Source organism: Bos taurus, chromosome 3 (genome assembly GCF_002263795.3).
Source record: "Bos taurus isolate L1 Dominette 01449 registration number 42190680 breed Hereford chromosome 3, ARS-UCD2.0, whole genome shotgun sequence".
NCBI classification, from domain to species: Eukaryota; Metazoa; Chordata; class Mammalia; order Artiodactyla; family Bovidae; genus Bos; species Bos taurus.
The window spans coordinates 28,339,994-28,353,159 of record NC_037330.1 but is presented as its reverse complement, the minus strand read 5'-3'; the positions used below and the strand labels follow the sequence as shown (position 1 = coordinate 28,353,159).

General features: G+C 36.7%; 2 protein-coding genes across 9 annotated transcripts in view; one reads left to right on the top strand and one right to left on the bottom strand.

Moving 5' to 3' along the window:
* The window catches only part of TSPAN2 (tetraspanin 2), a 106,051-nt gene that overhangs the window by 6,944 nt on the left and 85,941 nt on the right, over positions 1 to 13,166 (bottom strand). The window lies entirely within an intron of this gene.
* Positions 1 to 13,166, top strand: part of SYCP1 (synaptonemal complex protein 1) — a 147,407-nt gene that overhangs the window by 125,899 nt on the left and 8,342 nt on the right. For all 7 annotated transcript variants that reach the window (XM_059885031.1, XM_059885030.1, XM_059885027.1 and 4 more), the window contains 2 exons: positions 6,579 to 6,638; positions 12,140 to 12,322. In XM_059885031.1, coding sequence (XP_059741014.1) covers positions 6,579 to 6,638; positions 12,140 to 12,322 — 243 coding nt within the window. The remainder of the gene's footprint in view (positions 1 to 6,578; positions 6,639 to 12,139; positions 12,323 to 13,166) is intronic.

Here is a 13,166-nt window from a genome sequence, read left to right as displayed (position 1 = left end):
AGCAGCTCAGGTGACCAGGTGTTTGGTGAGCGGGGTCGCTGTGACTTATCGCCTCCTCCGTCCCTGCTGCCTGGTTTTCTGGGTGTATAACTGGCACACCCTGGATATCAACTGTACAGAATCCCGGGAAGTCTTGGTTAGCAACAAAGCCTACTTGCAGTTTGGTAGATGATGTCTCTCTGGGGCCACGATTGCCCCCTTCCGGCTCTGGCTGCCCTTGCCTGCCTGTCTCTGGCGGCGGATGGACTGGTCTGCAGCTGGCTAACTCTGCTCAGTCCTTTGTTCTGTGAGCAGGCCTGGCAGTGTCTTAGGGGCTTTTCTCAGGGTAGCTATCCCACAGTCTGGTTTGCTACTTCACGTTAGGTCCCTCAGATTGCCCTCAGGGCGTTCTGGCCTGGTCCTTACTCTAAGCAGTGCAGCAGGCGCCTCCCTGCCCCAGCCGCTTGCTAGTGGCGGATGCGGGTGTCTGGGCTGCTTCTCCACTGGGAGTTACCGTTGGGCACGTAATCTGTGTGTTTTAATTATTTATTTTTCCTCTTGGTTATATTGCTCTCTGAGGTTCCAAGGCTCGCCACAAACTTGCCAGTGAGAGTGTTTCCTGGTGTTCGGAAACTTCTCTCTTTTTTAAGACTCCCTTCCCGGGACAGATCTCCATCCCTACCTCTTTTGTCTCTCTTTTTATCTTTTATATTTTTTCCTACCTCCTTTCAAAGACAATGGGCTGCTTTTCTGGGTGCCTGATGTCCTCTGCTGGCATTCAGAAGTTGTTTTGTGGAATTTACTCAGCATTCAAATGTTCTTTTGATGAATTTGTGGAGGAGAAAGTGGTCTCCCTGTCCTATTCCTCCATCATCTTAGGACCACCTCCTACTTATTTTTTAATATTGAGTTTTAGGAGTTCTTTATGTATTCTACATATAAATCTCTTATCTAATATAAGATTTTTAAATATTTTCTCCCATTTTTTGAATTGTCTTTTCAGTTTCTTGATGGTATCAATTGTAGTATAAAGTCTATAATTTTGATTAGATTCAACTTCAAGTCTTAGGAGAAATCCTAGTTTGTCATGACATATAGCCTTCTTTATATTCAGCGAGATTTGGTTTGCTAGTATTTTTTGTTGAGGATTTTTTTATATCTATATTCATATCAAAGATTGGTCTGTGGTTATTTTTTGGTGAATGTTTTGTCCTTAGGCTTCACGTGTTATAACCAACTCCGTGTGAAGCCTTGGAGCCCATATGTCTTTCTGACAGGTTAAGCTATAGTTATTCATTTTTGCCATTTTTCCAGTCTCTCTTCAAAGCTATGTTTCCTCACTCACCAAATTTTATGAGGAAAAAGACAAGAATATCATGATTTGGTATACCCTACTTATAGAGTGGTGGCAGGCAGCCACATGGATAAGGACAAAATTTACATGGTTTTTCAATGAATCTCTTATTTTTTGTTTTCTGCTCCTTCAGGGGAATCTTTTCTTCCTTTTTAGATTTTTTTCTTTGTCTCTTATGTTTTACTTATTGGCACAGATAATTAGTTCTTTATTGGTATGGTGGTTGTGCTTTTTTGTCCAGGTGAGAGAGACTAAAGTGATAAAATTTAGTGATTTTTCCTCCATTTCCTAGGCTTCTTTTTCCTGAACTGCCTACGTATCCCCTCAGATTTCTTCTTATCAAATCCAGGTATATTAGTGACAATTATTCTCATTATTATATGTATTCACTTTCACTAATCCCACTAATATCTAAGTAATAATTAGGTTAGGAGCCACATTGAGTCAAATCAGCCCAGTACTCTGATCAGCACAGCACAAATCAGACAGTACTGTGTCTTTCCTAATGAACCTTAACTAGAATTGGAAGATTATGGCCTGATATGGCATGTTTCTGTCGTTGAATTCATTTTTGCCAGTTCTTAACCACTTTCCTTTCCTCTTTCCTTTTGTGTTTTTTTGTTAGTTTAGAGAGAGGAAGATTTTATAATCTGGATTTACTCTTCCTTACAAAGAAGTTTGATCTACTGTATCAATTATTTTTTTGACATCTACTTTGTTATATATTTTTAATTTTTGATAAATTGTAAACTGAAAGAATGCATTAAGGGTTTATTACTGTTTTGTTTCTCTTCCTCTTGAGTTTTTAACCAATTTTACTTTATGTGTTTTGATGAATACTACTTATTGTGTAAAAGTTTGTACTGATTAATTGCTCCTTGGAAACTGTTATCTTTTATCTTTGCCCTTTTTGCTTTGAAGTCAGCTTTGCCCGATATTCCTGTTGTGATCTTTTCTTTTTATACTTTGTTGTTTTATATGTTTTTGTCTATTTCTTATTAACCTTAATGGAGTCTTTAATATGAGAAGTCTCTTTAACTGCTTAGTTTTCCTGATAGTATTTATTGATATGATATATATTTTAAACTTATTCTTGCATTTTTAGAATGAACTCCAGTTGATCATGAAGCATTTTTAATGTGATGCTACTTTCTGTTTGCTATATTTTTATTTAATACCTTTATATTGATATTTATAAGATAGAATGGTTGTAGTTTTGTTTGTAAATTCATGGTAAAAATATGTATCAGTACACTTATATCCATCTTAACATGTTTTAAGTGTATAGATTAGTAGCTTTAAGCATATAGATATTGTTGTACAGTAGATCTCTAGAACTTTTTAACTCGTAAAACTGAAAGTCTAAATCCATTAAACCCTACCTTATAACTACCTTTTTTCTCTGTTTCTATGATTTTAATTACCATTTATTATTTGTCTTTCTGTAACTGGATTACTTCAGTTAGCATAATGTCTTTAAGATTCATCCATGTTGTAGCATGTGACAAAATTTCCTTCTTTTGTTCAATCGTAGGGTGGTGTCCAACTTTTTGCAACCCCATAGACTGCAAAACACCAGGTTTTCCTGTCCTTCACCGTCTCTTGGAGCTTGCTCAAACTCATGTCCATTGAGTTGGTGATACCATACAATCATCTTGTCCTTCCCTCCCTCCCCTCTCTCTCTCTCTCTGTCTCTCTTTCTTCTTCCCTCTGTCTCTCTCATTACTTTTTTAAGGCTGCCTAATATTCCATTGCGTGTATATGCCACATATTCTTTATTCATTCATCTGTGATGAAAATTAGGGCTGCTTTTACTTCTTGGCTATTGTCATTAATGTCTTAATGAACAGAGGTATGCAGATATCTCTTGGAGATCCTGCTTTGAATTCTTTTGGATATATATCCCAAAAGCGGGATTCTTGGATCAAATAGTAATTTTAATATTAATTTTTTGAGGAACCACCATACAGTTTTCCATAGCAACTGTACCATTTTTCATTCCTACTAATAATGGGCAAGGATTCCAGTTTCTCTGCATCCTTGCCAAAGCTTGTTTTCTATTACTTTGATAGTGATCATCCTAATGAATGTGAAATGTTAGCTCATTGCACTTTTGATTTGCATTTCCCATATAATTAGAGATGTTGGACATCTTTTCATAAGCTTTTTGGCCATTTGTATATCCTCTTTGGAGAACTGTGTGTTCACATCTTTTGCCCATTTTAAAATTATTTGGTTTTTTGGTTGAGTTTTATGTGTGTGTTTATCTTTGGTTGATTTGGGAGGTGTATATAGTCTTTTTAATTATTTTACTGGTTGTTGTTGTTCAGTCACCTAGTCATGTCCCACTCTTTGTGACCCCACGGACTGCAGCATGCCAGACCTCCCTGTCCCTCACCATTTCCTGGAGTTTGCCCAAGTTCATGTCCATTGCATTGGCGATACCATCCAGCCATCTCATCCTCTGATGCCCTCTTCTCCTTCTACCCTTAATCTTTCCCAGCATCAGGGTCTTTTCCAATGAATCAGTTCTTCGCATCAGATGACCAAAATACTGGAGCTTCAGCTTCAACATCAATCCTTCCAATGAGTATTCAGGGTTGATTTCCTTTAAGATTGAAGGGTTTGATCTCCTTGCTGTCAAGGGACTTTCAGGACTCTTCTCCAGCACCATAATTTGAAGGCAGCAGAGACATTTTACTGGTTATCTTTATGTTTTTAAACAATATATTGAACACTTTCTCCTACTGCCTATTCTTTTATATATATAATTTTTATGTTTTATTATTTTATATTATCAAGATTAATCTGACTCTTTGTGACCTCATGGACTGTAGCTCACCAGGCTCCTCTGTCCATGGAATTCTCCAGGCAAGAATATTGGAGTGGGTAGCCATTCCCTTCTCCAGGGGATCTTCCTGACCCAGGGATTAAACTGTGGTCTCCTGCATTGCAGGCAGATTACTGTTGAGCCACCAGGGAAGCCCGATAAAAGCACATTTCCAGTATTTAAGTTGAACTCATGTTTTATGTGAAACTTTTTCTTAGTTTTCAATTTTGATCCTAGTCAATAAGCCAATATTCCCTGGTGGCTCAGATGGTAAAGAATCTGCCTAAAATTCAGGAGACGCAGGTTCTATCCCTGGGTTGGGAAGATCCCCTGGAGTAGGAAATGGCAGTCCACTCCTGTGTGCTTGCTTAGAGAATTCTGTGGACAGAGGAGTCTGGTGGGCTATAGTCCATGGGATTGCAAAGAGTCAGATATGACTAAGCGGCTAACACTTTGGCTTTCATGATATGCCAATTCTGATTTTGACCTCTTTTACATACCAATCAATATGAAGAAATTGTTACTGGATGATAGTCTTAGCTTCTACTTAAAATACGTTGACTTTGTGAGACTGTGCTAAATCACCTTTCCTGTGTCTTTCATCTCTTGATGGTACCTTACTCTCTGCCTAGTGAGATGTGGTATTTTATATATTTGTCTATATCCTTGATATGGAAAGAGAGTTTTAAAATCTTCCAGTTGGTCCTTCTAAATGTAAAAAATCTCACTGTGTATTCAGAACTAATATGGTGATTATGCCATTTACTGAGTTTATCTATTCAACTGTATACTCAGGATCTAAAGAAATTATCACAGAATAGGTTTATGGTTCCATGGGCTCACCGTGAGGTGGAGTTAGATTAAATGTATTTATCATGTGACCCCAAAACACCTGCGCTCAAGCTAGTGAGTGAAAAAATAGTAACATTTTGGGTTATAAGAGTTGGTGTTAGCTGATAGTCAATATCCAATTACCAAAATTCAGTATGTATTTCTGATATTATTGCAAAATCCATCTTTTAATTTAGAGGGTTCTAGGTTTATAAATTTATTCAGGTCTGAAAGGTGAGCACAAGGCTGTCATACTCTACTCCTGTACCTCAAGTCAATCCTTTCTTTGCCAGTCCATATTACAGACATTTTTTAGTTACTCATTAAATACGGACCTTAGTGGACTGCCCATTAGTTTAGGGAACTCATGATCAGTTAGACATTACCAGAGAAACACTTTTGGGTATGAGCTAATCCATACCTTGGAAACACATGTTGTATTAGAACAGACTGTACTAAGATCTCCAGACCTGCAGAAGTCAAGAGTCAGAGAAAGTACAGTTTAGGAAGGTGCTTTCTCCATTCTGTCCTCTAGAAGCTGAGATGTGTATTCTGAGAGTCAGTGTAATTTAGCTAGTTTAGAGGATATACTTTATCCTAGAAGACTGCATTTCATACCCACAGAGTAGATGTCAATTGTGATAACTGAAGATCAATTATTGCCAGTTTATAGGATATATAATAAGAACAGTGACTACATGTTATATCAGCTTATTGCCAGCTTCTTTCATGGTGAAGTGTATTGTCTGGTTAAGAGCAACATTTTAGGAGAGATAGCATTGTGTACATAAGACGTTCATTGAGTACAGATATTGTCATAGGCATCATGGACAGCCAAGGCAGGTTTGCCTAAAGTTGTACATGTGCACTGAAACTTTTCCTTCTCTGACACTTGTAAGGCTACTTGAGGCTGTAACCATTCTGTTTTCCAGATGACTCTCATATTAAAGGCATTGTACATATTATTTTTTCTAGGCCAGGGTTAATTTTTCCTTTTTTCCCCTACTGAATGTACATACACTAATCTCCAACAGAATATATTATTTCCTGGAGTACTAGAGAAATGATGTATTATTTTATAACTATTTTGTACCTTTTTTGTAACTTTCTTTTTATTCCTCATCCCTGTTCATCTCATGTTGAAAATTTATTATTCAGTGTTCAACTGAATTGCTTTTCTTAATACACAGAGAATAAGTGTATTCTGCCTCTAAAGGTTCATAATATTTTGAATCTCTTTGCAGCTCTTTATAGCTAGTTAATTGTGTATATCCCTTAATTTATAAGCTGATGCATGCACTTCATTTTACAAATGAAAAAGCTGAGATTTGGTGTCTTAAAGGACTTACTCAAGAGTCCACAGGTACCTGCCAGAGACAGATCAGAATTTTTTAAAAAAGATAATCGAAATCAAATAACATACTTCTGTAGAAGGGAAATAATTTTTTTCTTTTCATTGTTTTTTTAAGATGTAGAAGGCAGGATTCTTTATTAGTATTTCTTAGGAAAGATTTGATAATAGGAAAATTAATTTTTATAATAGTATTGACTACATTGTATGTACTTGATATTCATTTTTAATAGGAAGAACTCAAAAGAGAGATGAAAGAAAACACAGTTACTCTCAAAGGAAAAAAAGACAAGGTAAGAGTTTTATATAATTCTCATAAATTTCTTTATAACCATTTTGTTTTCTAACATCTATTTAGTAAATTTTTTATCATAAATTGGAAAATAACATCAAAAATATATCACACAAAAGATATGGTACCAACATAAAATGGAATAGTACTCAGCCATAGAAAAGAACAAAATAATACCATTTGCAGCAATGGACCTAGAGATTGCATACTGAATGAAGTCAGAGAAGGAACTATACATATGGTCACTTCTATGTGGAATCTAAAAAAAAGGCTATAAATGAGCTTATCTACAAAACAAAAATAGAGTTACAGATGTAGAAATTAGATTTATGATTACCAGGGAGTAAGAGGCTGGGAAGGGATAAATTGGAAGATTGGAATTGATATATACACACTGCTGCTACTGCTACTGCTAAGTCACTTCAGTCATGTCCGACTCTGTGCGACCCCATAGACGGCAGCCCACTAGGCTGCCCCATCCCTGGGATTCTTCAGGCAAGAACACTCAAGTGGGTTGCCACTTCCTTCTCCAATGCATGAAAGTGAAAAGTGAAAGTGAAGTCGCTCAGTTGTGTCTGACTCTTTGCGACCCCATGGACTGCAGCCTACCAGGCTGCTCCGCCCATGGGATTTTCCAGGCAAGAGTACTGGAGTGGGTTGCCATTGCCTTCTCCGATATACACACAATTATGTATAAAATAGATAACTACTAAGGACCTCCTGTATAGCTCAGGGACTTCTACTGTAATGGCCTATATGGGAAAAGAATCTAAACAAGATTGGATATATGCGTATGCATACATATAACAGATTCACTTTGCTATACACCTGAAACTAACACAATGTTATAAATCAACTATACACCAAAATTTTTTAAAAATAATATATATCACACAATTTCATTTCCAAAATTGTTTCTTTATTAATCTAAAAGCATTAGCTAAAACATTTCAAAGCATCTGTCATTTGGAAATTTAGAGAAGATTTTAATCTTTTAAAAATTTTATTATAGTATTAAATTAGGTACATTTGTGTTTCTCTCTTGAGAAATTTCCAATGTTAGAGGGAAAACATTTCATTTAAAAATTTTAAAGCTCATGTTTAGATTATGTCTAATTTTGAGTTTTTGAGAGGGCTAAACAAATCACATCTTGCTTCTTAAATCTGAACCAGTTTAGAAAGGTAGTGAAAATCAAAATAGTATCTTTTCAGTTCAGTTCAGTTCAGTTGCTCAGTCGTGTCTGACTCTTTGTGACCCCATGAACCACAGCACTCCCGGCCTCCCTGTCCGTCACCATCTCCCGGAGTCTACCCAAACCCATGTCCATTGAGTCAGTGATGCCATCCAACCATCTCATCCTCTGTTGTCCCCTTCTCATCCTGCCCTTAGTCTTTCCCAGCATCAGGGTCTTTTCAAATGAGTCAGCTCTTCGCATCAGGTGGCCAAAGTATTGGAGTTTCAGCTTCAACATCAGTCCTTCATCTTTATTATTGATAAACAATATTGGATAATGTGGCTTATATTTGAAGAAAACAGGATTTCTTAATCCTGAAATCCCAAATTAAACAAGTTTATCTACTCTTGTCATAGATAGAGCTGGATTAGGACAAGTCTACCCACTTGAATGACCTGCTCTTTTAAGATACATGGCGTAGAGGAGAATGTGTGCTTCTTCGGTTACCCAAGGGGAGAAATAAGGAAGAGGTTGAATTATATGTCCACAATTAATCCTTCCATATTCAGCAATCCTGTTAAGCCATTGATCTTCCCCTAAGGAAGCAGAGAGAGGTTAGGAATGTTCCCTGCACATGAAAGGAAGCATCAAGTATGAAAAAGGGAGGTTATATTCAGCTTCAATATATTTAGTAATATAGGATTATTACAGAAGAGTGTTCTTGCAAATTTTAGTTAAAGTGAGTAAATATTCTTTATATATAGTGATGTAGTCTCCTAAGTCTCCACAGAAGTTGCTCTGACTGTAAACTGAAGAAAACAGAGTTGTTGAGAACAGTTCAGTTGTTAAGGTATAGATGGTGCTTTAATTTTGATATGTTTGTGTTCAAAGAAGGGCTTCCCAGATGTCGCTAGTGGTAAACAACCCACCTGCCAGTGCAGGAAATGGCAAGAGATACGGGTCTAATCCCTGTGTCAGGAAGATACCTGGAAGAGGGCATGGTAACCCACTCCAATATTCTTGCCTAGAGAATCCTATAGACAGAGGAGCCTGGCAGGCTACAGTCCGTAGTCACAAAGAGTTGGACACGACTGAAGTGAGTGTTCGAAGAGAAAAAAAAAAAAGAATTATTGTACCTGTAAATGAATATTAAGTGCTCCATGTGTCAAGACACATATAACAGACACGAAAACATTATATATGGAGAAATTATTGTCATATTAGAATTAGCTGGGAGGATTAGATACAGACTGGGCTTCCCTGGTGGCTCAGACAGTAAAGCACCTGTCTGCAATGAGGGAGACCCGGGTTAAACCCCTGGGTTGGAAAGATCCCTTGGAGAAGGAAATGGCAATCCACTCCAGTACTCTTGCCTGGACAATCCCATGGACAAAGGAGCCTAGTAGGCTACAGTCCATGGGGTTGCAAAGAGTCAGACACAACTGAGTGACTTCACTTACATACAGACTAAGCAAAGTGTCTGATGAAGATAATACATTGGTTAAACTCCAGTACTTCTAAATATAGAATATGTTCATATTGTGAAAATATATATCAGATATTCTTGCAGATTTGTTTTGATTCCTTTATAATCCTAGTAATATATATCTATTCTCTGTATACATTATCAAATAGATTAGTTAATTCCCTATAGTTTATCTGGGGGTCTGGATATATATATATTGCAAATAATGAGAAAATGATAAATGAAAAGATTTAATTAAATAGGCTTTTGTGTGCTATGCTTTATTCCAACAATATTGAAGTATTACAAACCTTATATATGATAATTGTTAGGTTTATCAATCAAAAATTTCTGAGTTTGGGTATGTTACTTCTTCATACTTCAGTCTTATCTATAAAACAACTTTCTCAAAAGTTGTTATGAAGATTAAATGAGATAGTATTTGTGAAGCATTTGAAATTGTGCTTGGCACATAGGACATGCTGAATAAGTATTTGTTTAAAAAGTATTACAGAGAAAAGCATGAATGTTCTGTATATATGCATCACTGGAAAGGTAATAGAAAAGAATGTAACTTGTAGGAGAGTAATACATCTTCATGAGGTATTGCAAAGAGGGTTATTTCAGTAGTCTAGAATGCTGGTGCATTTTCTTTGTCTACCAAGCTACTAGGGAAATGTTAGATTCCCAGATATGACCACAAGGTGGTATAGTTGCCATTCTCAGTCCTTTTGGGTGAAGAAAATTTGTCCATGAAAGCAGTTAAATTTTGGAGATTCTGAGGATGATTCCTGATAAGTCCAGAGAGCAGAACAAGTTTTCTTTAATCAAAATTGTGTTATCAGCTATGTTATAGAAATATTTATGGAAAAGTATGTAAAATTTGCCCAGAGATAAAATTGCCAACATCTGCTGGATCATCGAAAAAGCAAGAGAGTTCCAGGAAAACATCTATTTCTCCTTTATTGACTATGCCAAAGTCTTTGACTGTGTGGATCACAATAAACTGTGGAAAATTCTTCAAGAGATGGGAATACCAGACCACCTGACCTGCCTCTTGAGAAACCTATATGCAGGTCAGGAAGCAACAGTTAGAACTGGATATGGAACAACAGACTAGTTCCAAATAGGAAAAGAAGTACGTTGAGGCTGTATGTTGTCATCCTGCTTATTTAACTTATAGCAGAGTACATCCTGAGAAACGCTGGGCTGGAAGAAGCACAAGCTGGAATCAAGATTGCCGGGAGAAATATCAATAACCTCAGATATGCAGATGACACCACCCTATGGCAGAAAGTGAAGAGGAACTAAAAAGCCTCTTGATGAAAGTGAAAGAGGAGAGTGAAAAAGTTGACTTAAAACTCAACATTCAGAAAACGAAGATCATGGCATCTGGTCCCATCACTTCATGGCAAATAGATGGAGAAACTGTCAGACTGTATTTTTCTGGGCTCCAAAATCACTGCAGATGGTGATTGCAGCCATGAAATTAAAAGACGCTTACTCCTTGGAAGGAAAGTTATGACCAACCTAGACTGCAAAATAAAAAGCAGAAACATTACTTTGCCAACAAAGGTCCGTCTAGTCAAGGCTGTGGTTTTTCCAGTGGTCATGTATGGATGTGAGAGTTGAACTGTGAAGAAAGCTGAGCACCAAAGAATTGATGCTTTGAAACTGTGGTGTTGGAGAAGACTCTTGAGAGTCCCTTGGACTGCAAGGAGATCCAACCAGTCCATTCTAAAGGAGGTCAGTCCTGGGTGTTCTTTGGAAGGACTGATGCTAAAGCTGAAACTCCAATACTTTGGCCACCTGATGCGAAGAGTTGACTCGTTGGAAAAGACTCTGATGCTGGGAGGGATTGGGGGCAGGAGGAGAAGGGGATGACAGAGGATGAGATGGCTGATGGCATCACCATCTCAATGGACATGAGTCTGAATGAACTCCAGGAGTTGGTGATGGACGGGGAGGCCTGGCATGCTGCAGTTCATGGAGTCGCAAAGAGTCAGACATGACTGAGTGACTGAACTGAACTGAACTGGTGTAAAATGCATCTCTGAAAAAATGATACCAAAATTAATTTTTTGTGTGAAAAAGTATTATGAACTTGGCAAGAAACCTGCAAATTATCCCATTTATCTCCTTTAAAATTTTTTTTATTTTTAAATTGAGGTATAGTTTACTTACAGTATTATTAAATATAAATTTCAGTTATACAACATAGTGATTCACAATTTTTAAAGGTTATACTCCACTTGTAGTTATTATAAAATATTGGGTATACTCTCTGTGCTGTACAGTATATCCTTACAGCTTATTTATTTTATACATAGTAGTTTGTGCCTCATAATCAGCTCCTTTATCTTGCCCTGAAAATTTCTCTAGGTTTTTACTTTCATAATTTTTCATCTCTCCCCCTTTTTTTTTTCTGAAGGTGAATGAAACTAGTAGATAGATAGAAAAGGGCTGATATTTTTATAGATGAAACAGGACTTATGAAAACATGAAAGAGATGCCTTTGGGCTGTAGGGTTATTGGAATGAATCACAAATTAAGATTTTTTTTTTCCACCAGGACTAGAGAATTGTCTTTGGAGACTTTCCAACTTTTGGTCAAATAGAGAGTTGAGATTATTATTTATTTTTATAGCAGCACTGTGAGGACAAAGGGAGAAAAAACCATTTCCATCTTTAAATAAGAAAAATAAAGTCATAAAGAAGATAGGTGTAATTTATTCAAAGTTTTCTACTCAATACTACACTTGAGTGTAAATTCTAGTTTATTTCAGTGTTATTTTTACAAGTTGCTGCACTTCAGTTAAAATGACACTTAATGATGACTTCTTTCATTTTTGTTGTTCAATAGAAAACACAGACATCTTTATTGGAAACACCTGAAACTAATTATTGGCAACTTGATTCTAAAGTACCTCTTTCACAAAATGTATCTCGAAGCTTCCCATCAGCTAATCAGAGCAGATCTTCAAAAGATAAAAGAGACTATTTGCGTACACCTGCCAAAAATATCTTATCTACACCATTACCAAAGGTTTGTTGCTAAAATTTCTAAGAAAGTTGTCTTTTCTTTTTTTTAAATAAAAAAGTCTCTGGTATCATATACCATATATCTGGTATCAAACACATAGGTATAATAACCTTTGTCTTGAAAGTTTTGGTTATTTGTTACACCAGTGTGAAATAGTTTAATTGTTGTATTCTATCACTGTACACATCTTAATGACATCTTGGGCAAATTTTATCACTTTCTGGCTTTTACCAGTGCATAGGTCCCTGATAGACAAGCTCTAATTTTGACTTGAATTTTCCAGTATCACCTCAGTTACCTGCCTTTGGTGTTTACTCCTCATCGTCTTGTTGCTGGAGTCTTTTAGTTAGCAGTGTCCTTGTGAAGCAGGTACCACTAGCAAGGTGGCTCATATCTAGCTATCTTCAACATGTCCACTTAATCCATGGGGAATTCTTTCAACCTTTCAGTGCTAAATGGTGGTATATAATGCTCTACTTCTGACTTCCCTCTTCTCCTCTCTGCCATCTGTCTTACTCTGATTTCTTTTTACTTGTTTAGGTAGACATAAAGACAGATAAATAAGTCTTCTTACTAGGTTTGTATCCACCTAGGGAATGAGATGCCAGTCTCCCCTTCTAGAAGGCACCATTAGTCATTATAAGGCTTCTTTAAAAAAAAAAAAAAGTTTAACTAGAGAATAATTACTTTACAATATTGTGATGGTTTCTGCCAGACATAAACATGAATCAGCCATAGGTATACATATGTCCCCTCAGTGGAAAATTACTCAACTATAAAAAGGAAAACTCCTTTTTAGAGTTATATCCTTACTTGCTTTGAGAGTTGATGGAGGAGTATTTCAATC